At 37.5% G+C, this 12,237-nt stretch overlaps 1 protein-coding gene across 5 annotated transcripts in view; it reads right to left on the bottom strand.

Annotated features, from left to right (window-relative positions):
- Positions 1-12,237, bottom strand: part of LOC149025198 (uncharacterized) — a 30,926-nt gene that overhangs the window by 14,819 nt on the left and 3,870 nt on the right. For 4 of the 5 annotated variants that reach the window (XM_089145416.1, XM_089145418.1, XM_089145419.1 and 1 more), the window contains exons 2-8: positions 8,212-8,680; positions 3,989-4,076; positions 3,671-3,852; positions 3,052-3,188; positions 2,278-2,344; positions 1,387-1,552; positions 937-1,051 (exon numbers count right to left, since the gene is read on the bottom strand). In XM_089145416.1, the coding sequence (XP_089001542.1) occupies positions 937-1,051; positions 1,387-1,552; positions 2,278-2,344; positions 3,052-3,188; positions 3,671-3,852; positions 3,989-4,076; positions 8,212-8,680 (1,224 nt within the window). The remainder of the gene's footprint in view (positions 1-936; positions 1,052-1,386; positions 1,553-2,277; positions 2,345-3,051; positions 3,189-3,670; positions 3,853-3,988; positions 4,077-8,211; positions 8,681-12,237) is intronic. The other variant, XM_089145417.1, reaches the window with a different exon arrangement.

Below are 12,237 nucleotides of genomic sequence, written 5' to 3'. Positions count from 1 at the left end.
GAACCACAAAAGTAGAGACCAGAGACCTAGTTCTTAATTTAGAACAAAAACTAGTCTCTAAACTTCCCAGAAAACAGCCTAGGGATTTGCACCTGTTTAACAAGAAACAAAAGAAGCAGCAAACCGAAAACCTGATATGAATCAGCCAATAATGATCTACACCTAAAAGAAAAGAGACTCCAAGATGCAAAGCTGTAGCAGTGCCTAGGGATCAGGCTATAATGCCATGTTACTAATAAAGAAGGAGAACACGAAAACAAAGCAATAGCTTGAGCAACCTTGGGAGTCGCAACATTATGTTGAAACTCCCCATTCAATTCAATATATATCTATTATGTGACACGTTACTCAAATAAAAGAATAGACCATTCAAGGGTTATTGTTACATGAACATTACCTAGATTAAATTACCAAGCTTATTTACAGCTAAATTGACAGCCAACACACAATTAAAGAAACTAATCACAATGTTAATCATAGTGAGTGAGACCCACTACACTTTACACCGAAGGTGGCAGCAAAGCAGTTGGGTATTCCTAAATAACTGCCTCCTATTTTGATTGAGTCCATATGAGACTCCAATGTTGCTTCCCCTCACTTAACTGAGTTTGAGTGGGACTCTAATTGAGTAATTAGGGTTGAAGGAAAGAATATAATAAATAGAGGGAAGGAATACAAAATAGAAAACTGAAAAAATTCGTACTGCATCTCCTTGCTTTCTCTGTGACTTCTCTCTAGAGAGAAGTCGATCTTGAACCTCCATCATTGTGGTTCGCCAATTTGAAAGCGTGAAAAATAACATGGAGCGCAGAGTAATAGAAGAGAGATAAAGGGAACAGAAACGCAAAGAGGCACCTCCTATGTCTAGATCTGTTGCATTCACGATCTTTGAGATATATGACTTGAACCAGAATTTTCATGGTGAGAAAATTATACCTGAAATCCCTGATCCTTCGCCCATGGACTTCAAAAACACCAAGAGCACCATTGAGTAATGCGAATGCAAAACTCTCCGAAGTGCCCTCGGCAGAACCTTCTAAGCTTGTTGTTTCTGCAAAATGAGTGCCATTACTATGTTACAACATATTGAACAATCAACAAATCGAGCTAATTTCACTTGAAAATGACTAAGATCTCCTAGTTGTCATGCCTGGCCAAGACAACACTCATGGTGGAAACCCAAGTTTCGACTCTGGGCTTCAACCCGGGGTCAAAACCTAATGTCAAAAGCATGAAACAAAGATCCAACATGAAAAAATTTCAAGCCTGACCACAAACACCCTCAAAACTGAGATATTGAACCTTCTAATTAAACACAAGGGAGTGAGAACCTCCAATCAACACGTGACTTGAACAAACCAAAGAATATCAAGTGAAAAATCTTACTAGCATTTGAATTAGATGCACATGTAGGGGAAGCAGGATTAGAGTCCCCTGTGGTATGGTCTTGGGAGGAAAATAATGATTGTCTAGAAGGTCCATTTTGAACAGGTCGTGGTGCCGTTGGAAGCGTCCACTCCAATACTGTGAATGGAAGAGCCAATGATCTAAGCTACATGAGGAAACAAAGGACAATAAATATTATAATAAAAAATAAGAAAAAATTGGCACCATTGATACATAAACCGTGGGTCATACACATTTTAATATCATGCCTTCTTACAAAGAAAATGTGAAACATGAGTGCAGGAGTGTTTGCTTAAACTAATTGAACAAGATAAAATACATTTTGCCAAACCTTGGCTGCTCATGGATGTTTCCACGACCAATGGGAAAAAATAAGCTTTAGCGAAGAAACAACAAAAATCATATAATAGAAAACCTATAACATGAACCTTAAAATCTAATTCCTCTGACTTTATAGTGGAGACAATATGAACAAAGCAGAGAATAATGCATCAATAGAGTTCACTAAGCCAACCCTAAGTAGGATAAGGTTAGTTCAATGATCAATCACACAAGGATTCTTGCTCTAGATAATAAAAACTCATAAGCAAAGCTCAGAGTCAACAACAGTATGGACCTCCATTTTGTAATAGTATTATTAGATTCCAAAAGATAATGTATCCGTTAGATAACTAAACGAATTCCAGACAGTATTATTAGATTTCAAAAAATAATCTATCAACTAAATCATTGAACAAACTTGAATTTGAAGATAAAACTGCAAATGAAGTTTCCTTGCCTCAGTCCATAGAACCCATGTATGATAAAATATAAATTTGAGATCAGACTTAATCTATGACAGAAAAAAATAAGACAAGGAAAATTGCATACCAACATTGGACTCTTTGTCATAGCCCACACTTCGACAGGTGCATCACGAAACAAAATTAGAAGATACCTGAAATAAGCTCTGAGTCATCTCAACAGATATTCAACTCCACAAAAAGCATGATAACAAATCAAAGTAACAGCAGACACACAGACCATACAAAGTCAATTAACCCCAGGGCATGGTTGGTGATTGCTTTTTTAAACATTGATAGCCCCCAAATAGGGGAAGATACGCCAACATTGAACATAGCTGATCTCATCATTTATCATCCTTTCTGACAAAATGAAATCCTGTTATTCTATTGAAAATTCAATGGTTCTTACACCATAATAAGTTGGATACACACTTCAGTTTCTAAAACTTTGTCATGCCAAATCCAATATATATATATATATATATATACACACACACACACACACACATACATGCATATACATATATATGTCTCTGTGTGTGTGTGTGTGTGTGCTGAACTGACTGGTATCTATTCCTAATTTTCATGGCAATACGTGGTCAACATCTTGCACCAAATGCTCTACTGATACAGTGATACCTCGAAATTGTGACAGACAAACAAAATAGAAAGTCAAAATCTGAAAGAACAATAGTCCCACACACAAATTTCGCCTTCAGATATTATTTAATGTAGTCATATAATGGCTATTTTCTAAAATGTAACCCACGTATATCCTCTATGATTTTAGGAGTACAGGTGCATACAATGAAAATATAATATAGATAACATGAAAACCTGGTTTCAGATTCAAATCGACCTTCCAGAAGAAGAAGCCCTTAAAGCTCTTATTGAAGCACGTTCTGGCTTTTGTTGGACCCGAAAAGTTCGATTAAGACCACTTCTAAGACAGGTGACAACAAGTTTATTAGTATACCCTCCAGCTTTTTCATTCACCTGAACACCAAAGTAATGAACGTAGTAACGATGAGTGAAGAGATAAAATATAAAACATTTAAGGAAACCTAGAAAAAAGAATATGCGCAAAAGTAAACAGGATGGTATGCGCAGACAATCATGAGATAACTCAATATGTGGAGCTTTAAAAAATCAGAATTCTTTTTTCTTTCTTGACATATCAATAGCATGAAGAATTTAATCAAGCAAATAAATAACATTCAAGGCGTCAACCAAAGGTACAAAGCACTAAACAGTTAAAAGAAAATCAAATGTTAAAACCTAACACAGCAAAACAGGGTTCTTAAAAAAGGAGGGGAAAATAAATAAATAAATAAATAAATAAAAAGAAAGAAAGAAAGAAAGAAAAGAAGAAGCAAAAACAAGATAGATAGGTCCCATACTACCATCTCGAAGCAAAACCCAAGTATGCAAGAATGGATCTAAAAAATGATAGATAAGGTTTAATGCGACAGCAATACCTGAGTATATGAGAATGAAACCAACCGAGAATTTCCTAGCCATCTTAATCCCCTTACAATGCTACTATGTACAGAAAAGCTAGCAGATACCGCATTGGCAGAAACATCAATGACATCAATTGTTCCATTTTGAGTTCCTAAAGCCACCAGAGGAACAGCTGGAGCAGGATTGTTCCCACCACCTTCATATTGAAGTGCACAGTTTGATCAAGTAATGAGATCTATAAAAAAGAATTACTGAAAGAACACCAAAACATTCCACTGCGAGTCAAAATAAATATAATTGTAAAAGTCATGAGTTAAGGATGCCAGACTCACGGGCCAAAGTAGCCACTAATGAAGGTGATGGCACTGCTAGTGTCGTTATTGTAGAAGAAAGAAGATGAAGCTGGCCAACTAAGCTGATCTGCATGAATTAACCAAATTGTATTTGACAAACCAATAAGGAGTTGAATAAAAAGGAGAATCCAAAATAGTTTTGCTCTTAATGGGTATCATGGTCTTGAAAGACAACCAAGCAAGTAGCATAACCGAATAATCACAACAAAAATATCAACAACAACAATTTCAAAGGTGAGTATTTAGTAACTCACACAACAGCACGTGCAAAAAATGAAGTCAAAGCACCTAATAACCACACCTGTTAAGGATTGGATCTACATCCAGCTTGATTATGGAAAATTGATAAAGCAGTAATACAACCTAGCTAATAAGCATAATATTTTTTTATATTTCCTCAACCCAAACTAATTATGATCCGACCAGATTTTAAAGGACATCCTTGGTCAAACCAAATATTTGATGGAAAGGTCTCCATTTGAATTAGCCACAGGTCAAGTTTCAAGCTCTATTGCTCTATCTCCCTATGTGGCCCTACATGTTAGGACTTCAATAGTGACATTCTTTTCCATAAAATACAATTACACTGGAAATTGCAGATTTTAGATGTTAACCAATATTTATACCATTCACATCTCCATGATCAAGAAATCAATTGCGCCAAAAGTTTCCAACCTGATAGATGATGATGTGGCCAGTGTTAATTTAACACAGGTGTTCTGTGTTGGTTCTTTTCTTATCAGGGACTTATTAATTTCACTTAAGTTTTGTTATTACATGTAATTATTCACAGTTTCTATGTAACAAATAGAGGATGGTGCTTGCAGTAAGAACTTACAATCGGTCTAACCAGTGAGTCCTCGTTTTCTCCTCTCCACTTTTTTGCTTCTTCCTTTCAGTGCAGGAGCTGGTTTTCCTGTTCCGGTTTTATTAGAAACCTAGTGACTTTATAACACTAGTGTTGTTTTAATAGCAAGCAATCATGGATGTATGCAAAATTGCTTTGCCGCTTTTCCTGTTCATGATGGCCTGCCTAGTTCACTGATGCGGAAGTTCTTTTTCTGCTATGATGATGCATGAATCCTCTTAAATCAATTTCTGCAATATGATTAGGATCAGTTCTTCGTATGATGTAACCCAGGATTACTGGGCCACGAGTAGGACCTTTTCTAAGGACCAGCAGATCATTACAGGGCTGGAAACTTGCTGTTCAGGCCAAGATCTGAATGGACAGCAACCTAAACAATGATGTGTGATGCTGGAAACTTGAATAAGAAACCCTGATTTGATGTTCAAACATAGAAGCCTTAACTGGGGATGTCTGGAGTTGGATTTAGGCGTTAAATAAGGCTTGGCCAGGTCTCATTCAGCCTCCCTTGTTGACTTCTATAGCTGCAATGTCTGACCAAAATTTCCAGATTATGATTCAAAGCCTGTAGTTGGTTTGGGAGCCTGTAAGAGGTCTGATAAGGTCTGTATTTGAAGTCTTAAAACCCATATAAGGTCTTCCCTTGCCGTCCTCTAATTTCAGTTTGAATCCTTGTTGATTTAGGGCTTGGTTGAGGGAGTCCTAGTTGGATGAGGACTCTCAGGTTGTTGGATTAGGTTAGGAGTGGGTTGGAAAGGTGTAGTAGGGTTAGGAGAAGGGAATCCTAAAAGGGTAGGGCAATCTAATGGTTGAGGGTTATTGGAATTTTAGGGTTTTAGGTTGTTGGTTGGCTAGAGGAGGAAGATGAAGTGTAGGTTTTTTCTAGAGTCCTAATAGAGACGACTTTGGGGATTCTAAGAGTAGAAGTTGGGTAGGGAACAGGATATGATTGAAATTAAGGTATTAGGAGGGGAAAGGGTGTAGGATGAGAGGGTTAGTAACCTTGCGGGTTCAAGGCTGCCACAAGGAAGAAGTAGGGGTTGGGGAAGCTTGCAGATGGACAGGGAGGAGGGTAAAGGGTAGGGGATGGGGTGGGGGCCAAGGTTTAAAGAATCGGTATCAAGTATTGTCTCGTACTAATCAATGCATTTTAGTGCAATCCAATACATGCCCTTAAAGAAATAAATGAGAGACGCATTGACATGTATCGCATCGGTTGTACCCAACATGGTATCGACTAGTATCATATCGGGCAATACTTCAAACCTTGGTGGAAGCTTGCTTACTTGTAATCTGGTGGCTGTTGCTTGAAGAATGCTCTGTTGTATATGTGATGCTATAGCTGCCACAGGCTTGCAGTTGAGGATGAAGATGGAATGACATTGTGACGAAGATGGAGTGACGTTGTGACGAAGATGGAGGCTTGAAGAATAAGATCATAAATTTCCAGAACTTAAACAACTCGAATAACCTGAGCCTCAAGGGTTTCCCACGACTCAGGCTTCTTCAAATTTGCATAAGCTCTGGACTGCTTTCATTACTAACTCAATGGACTATTTATAGCAATTTGACTAAGAAAATGCGGAACCTTATCCATAAAACAATTCTGCTTACAAAAAGTACTCAACTAATTAATAACAAAAGGGCTCTTAAAAGAAACCCTAATTGGACTCTTACACAAGACATCTTGAAGGAATCAAATTACTAACTCTGAGAAGGAGTCCTACTTGAAAATTGGACTCTAACTCAGAGTCCTACATAGACTCTGTCATAACTCACAAAATACTAACCCAAATAAAAAGTATAGATAGATACATGACCCTTGTATCAAAGGGGTTCCAATCAGATCACTTTTGAGCCCCAAAAGGGATGGGGAAATGACCAAAATACCCCTGGTATTCGGCTAGCTTTGGATTGTGTCTTCTGGATCTAGGTTTTGGGCACAATTATGGGAGGCCCAACCCTGGTTACATCACTGCAGAACTATAGCCTGTGACTATGTACACTCGTTCTCTGTTCTGGGGTGGAAATCAATCACAGTTTGGCCACGATCCAACCTACAGATCTAAGTTCTTTGAATTCCTATTTTCCTATCAAATTTTAGAGGATTTGCTCTATATTTGACTGGTAACTTTGACCAGATTTTTAGGGCCACCATGAAAGATTCAACCTAGGTATTGATTTTCTCTTGGCGTTGAAGTTTTATGCCCCACCGTTTGTTTTAGATTCTTTTTCACCCAACTACTTCAGTCTGATATATTTACGATTTCTTCATCATTCTTACCCAGTCGGTGATTATATTTCTGCTGATATTGTAGTTCGATTCTTGGTCACATGGCTGTTTCTACTTCAACCTTACTGACAAGTTTTTGTGATTGTGATCTGATTCTTACTGATAATGGTAGTTTCTTATCATTCTGACCAGTCAGTGATTACATTTTCCCTCACTCTACAGTTATAATCTGGTTTTCTACCTTTCTTTTGATCCGGTCACTAGCTTATAATTTGGTCTCCTACCAATCTAGAACTTAGACTGATCCCTCAGTCAATGAGCTCCTCAATCCTAACTGAATTCAGACAAGATAAGGGTGATTAAGTGTGATCCAACTCAAACAAGACCAGCATTACAAAGTAACAACAACTCATCCTTATACCAACTAAATGGGGTTGGCTACATGGATCCTCACCTTACAATCAGTTTTATTCGAGGTCACTAGATACAAGGCTTAAGCCATGCATGTCTTTTCCCCCAAAAAAAAATCTGCTTGCACAGATATGGTCTAAAACTCTAAAACAACTAGTAAAATCATCGTTAAAAGAAACCTTACGAGCATAAAATCATAGCAGCAATGTAGCACAGGTTGCTCAAAGGGCACAGTCAAGTTGATAGTTCCAAAAGATTATCATATCACTTGAAACTCATATAGTATAAGAAAAGAAAATTTATAAAACAAAAATTATGGGGATAGGTGTTGAAATCCAGCTATGGAAGGTAAAAACTAAAGCAGTATATTTTAAGGACTGAAATATCTTTGCAGTCCTGGCTTCAGATTCCACCGAAGATAACTTAACATGCTCTCTTCCACAAACAGCATCAGTAATTTAACATGCTCTCTTCCACAAACAGCATCAGTGAAGAATAACAACTTAAATAAAGCTTTGGCTACTATGAACAAAAGTAAACTCATATTTCCATATAGATAAAGGGATATCACACAATCTCAGTTCAGACTGAATTTTATTATTTATTTAGTGATCCTTTTACTTTTAACGATATGGAAATATAGAATATGTCTTACTCACAAAACATTATATGTTTAGTCCATTTACCAACCTTAAATGACAAATCATCATAGGCACGGAGCGGTTTTGATTTGCAACTAGAACTTCTATTGACAAGCTCTGATCCTTTTACTGCATTAAATTCATGTCCAGAGGTGGAAGCGTCAACTGAGGTAGAACATGTTTCTGCAACTGTAACTTCAGAAGAATTCTTCATATCTTGACTAGCATCTATTGCTCCTTCAGTGGTGAGCAGCCAGTTCCATATTTTCCCATCATCAGTAATAGAGATCAAATATGTCTTGGTAACAAAACAATGGTTATGCCAAGAATCAAATAGAGTATTGGAATCCTGAGCAAGTGACGAAGCATCATGTGGATCAGAATAAAGCTTGCGAACATTTTGGAGGGCAGCTTCAGACTGAGATGGCACAACAGCAAGAACAGAAGGAGAAGGAACTGTTGTTCCAATTGAAGGTAATAATTCTTCCTTTGAACACATCATGTGGACCTGTTTTCTGCTGCAACAGTAAGCACCTAAATAAATTTCCTTAAAGTCCAGCAAAAGTGTGCTCCAAAGAGCTCCAGAATAAATGAGCAATAGTAGTTTATTTATTTATTTTTACTGACAGAGAGGCATAGGGGGTGGGTGGGAATCACCATAGTGACTCATGTTAGTCAAAATGAATATGAATAAGAAATTGATAAAAAGCAACAATCATCAGCAGTACCAACATTGCTAGAGAAATACTATAGCTGCAAGTAGAAATGTTTCCCATGGTTTACAGAACAGTATATATTGGAAAATTTACAGCCAATAGATCATGTGATGCAACTCTCCCAAACTATGTAAACAGAAGAATCACAATGTAGTGCTGAAACCATAGCTGTCAATGTGTCACCTAGACGTGCAGGTGCTACTCTCTTGCTTTGTTTACTGGTGTTGCCTTGGTCAACCTAGGAAAGGTATTGCAGAACTAAGATTAACTTAGCCCCTGAAATACCAGAAAACTAAATTAGAAACCAAGGAGAGAATTTGTATGGTAAGTAATCAATGGATAGAAAAAGCACCAATGCAAATTAGATATTATTCTAATGGTTGGATTGCAAGATAGACCACCAAAACGCCCAAATAGTAGCTAAGCCGCAGATAAATATAGCCCGTAGAATGGCTCCATATTAGGGTTAGAGTGCAGTCTGACAGTGAGGAAACTATGCCGCAATTTGAATTGGATTTGGATTCCAACGGTCAATACCAACTATGATGGAGCACTGAAATTACAAAGTATAGATGCCAAGGGATCTAATAGATGAATGAGTGGATGGATGCATGATTGAAGGGGAGGTGAGATGGAATGGAAATTCTAGAAGCCAACAGGATTTGGGGAATAGAAGAAGAAAAGGGGGCATTCAGTGGTCACAGCACTCCAGTAAAATCTCAGCCAACACACTTGTTAGAATGGATTGTTCAGCAGCATCAGTAGAAGAGCAACTTGATCGTACGAATGATTACTGATTCCTTTGATGGTCATCAGTATGGTTTGAACAAGAGAGGAAAAGAAGAAATAAGAAAATAGAAAGTAGAAGGGGCATGGGTGTTCCAGCTCTCTTACCAAGTCTCAACCTTAGGAATTTAGCTCTCACAGCAAGGCTCTAACCCTTCTTATCACTCACAATGACAAGAGAACAAAAGACTCAAAGCAAAAGCTTTATTATCATGTACAGGCTCTTGCAGCTTAATTAACAAACTGTTTCTGGGGTCATGGTACAAAATTCATTCGAAATGTGCAAAATTTCGGTTGAAATTTCGCATTTTGGAAAATGCAAAACGAAACTCATGAGGACCCAAAAAAATCCTCAGTTTCGATCGAAACTGTCGAAATTTCTTTGAAACTTGTCGAAACCTCGAAACCTGTCAAAACTTGGTTCAACTCAGTTGGACCAGCTAGTTCATGAGAAAAAAAATCCCCGAATTTCGTGGGAAACTTGGGAAATTTCGTGAAAACTTGGGACTTTTTCCTGTAAATTTTGTAGCTTTCCCAAATTTTCAATTTTTTTGTTTATTTCATGTTTCTTCAAATACCACGACAAATACCCCCTCCATCAAGACTTCCCTATCCAAAGTGCGCATTCCCTCAGGCTGGTTATCTTAAGCATGTTGATGACCAAATTCATAAAGTTACACTTGTCGATTACCTTGACAACCATAGGCATAAAATGTCATGGGATGTCTATGTTCGTTGGTTGGAAGAGAGGATGTTACAAGCATAGTATTACTCAGCTCACAGGATGAATCCACTCTTGGCACTCCTCTTAGCACTAAGTTGTATTTTCCTTTTATTGTCAACTATTTTGAAGTTAGAAATTATACATTGAATGTTATGTGCTTAAGTAGTTAAGTTTATAATGTAATCTTCGGACAACTCTACATTAATGTTATGTACATTGAATGATATATCTACATTGATTTTTTTAGCAAAATACAATCAATGTATTCTTTATACTCTAATTAACTTAAATACAGAATCCCACCCCAAAATACTCTCTAAAACTTGTCGAAGTTTGTACGGAAAAATCCTCAGTTTCCTCGAGATTTCCCAAGTTTTCACCTAAATTTTCCATTTTCACCCGGTCAAAACTTGAGTTTCCCTTGAATTTTTTAACCATGTCTGGGGTTCCACAGGGCCAAGGCCACTTTCCCTAATCTTAGGACCAATCAAGGGTAATTTGGTAATTTTGCCAATTTCATGGAATCCTAGGGTAGGGTCGCATTGAGTCCACTTCATTGTCTAGACCCTACATCTATCTTTGTTTTCTCATTTGGATTAGAAAGTAATCTATGAGTTATTGTAGAGTCCTTGTCTAGGTGTAATTCCCAATTGTATTGGGATCCCCTAATATGAGTCTTCGTTTTATTAGGAATCCATATCTACTCTTAGAATCCTAATTGGATCTCTCTAGAGTAAGTTATGATAGAGTCCTTGTTTATGTGAGACATTGTTAGTCAAGTCAGAATCCTAATTAGAATTAGAAAGTCAATTTGAAGTCAATTAGGTTTCTAAGTTTCAATCCAATTAGGTGTCTAAGTTTCAATCTTATTTTCTTGAGTTTTTTATAGTTTATCCACTTTAGTGGGGGCAAGACTCCAGACACCCCACTTTAGTGCCAAAAATTATAGTTTACCCACTTCAAAATTACAAGTTACCCATAGGTACTTGATTCTACTAAGTCATTCAAATTTTGAATGTGAATGACCATAATGCCCTTAAGGGTAGTGTAATGACCAAACTACCCTCCCATATACAACTATTAGGTGGGTGAAGGGATTCAACCATCTTCTTCCTACACCTTGCCGGAAACCACCCACCACCGCCCCCACCTTCCCCCTGCCAACAACCACCGCCCCACCTTCCCACCTCCCCATGCCGGAAATCACCCACCATCATCGCCATCACGCCCTACTAGATGCGTTCCTATTTGTTTCAGATTTTCTCACTAAATACAATATATTCTTGCAACTATTTTCTTGAAATTTACAAGGCATTCCTCATTTTTCTTAGCTAACATCCTATTCAGTTTTTTTTATTTTCAAGATCATAGTGAAGTCGGAGTGATTCTGGGTGAATAGAAAAGCTATGGGGATCCCATCGGAAACGAGAGATGCATGGGTTAACAGAAGAAAATCACTATCGATCCCTTCTCCATACGAAGAAGAGAAACGCGCCGCTGCAAAACGTTGTACTCAAAGTATTAGGTTTACCATTTTGTTACTATCAATATTAATTTAAATTATTTCCAAGGTTCATAGCTTAGTCTTTGGTTGTGCCTGAATCGAATCCTTGTAGTTGTTCTTGTTGTCCATTTTTTTTTGGGTTTTACTATTTGTTTTTGTTCTTGTTGATGATTGTGATCTTGTAGGATTGACGGAAGGTTTCATTCTTATACTTAGTATCCGTCAGAAACGCGCCGCTGCAAAACGTTGTACGCTCAAAGTATTAGGTTTACCATTTGTTACTATCAATATTAATTTAAATTATTTCCAGGTTCTGCTTGTCTTTGGTTGGCCCCTTGTGTTGTT

The sequence above is a fragment of the Hakea prostrata genome, chromosome 2 (assembly GCF_041222555.1).
Source record: "Hakea prostrata isolate BN-2017 chromosome 2, UWA_Hpros_2, whole genome shotgun sequence".
Lineage (NCBI taxonomy): Eukaryota > Viridiplantae > Streptophyta > Magnoliopsida > Proteales > Proteaceae > Hakea > Hakea prostrata.
The sequence above is the reverse complement of the archived record's forward strand: the minus strand, read 5'-3'. Positions and strand labels throughout refer to the sequence as shown.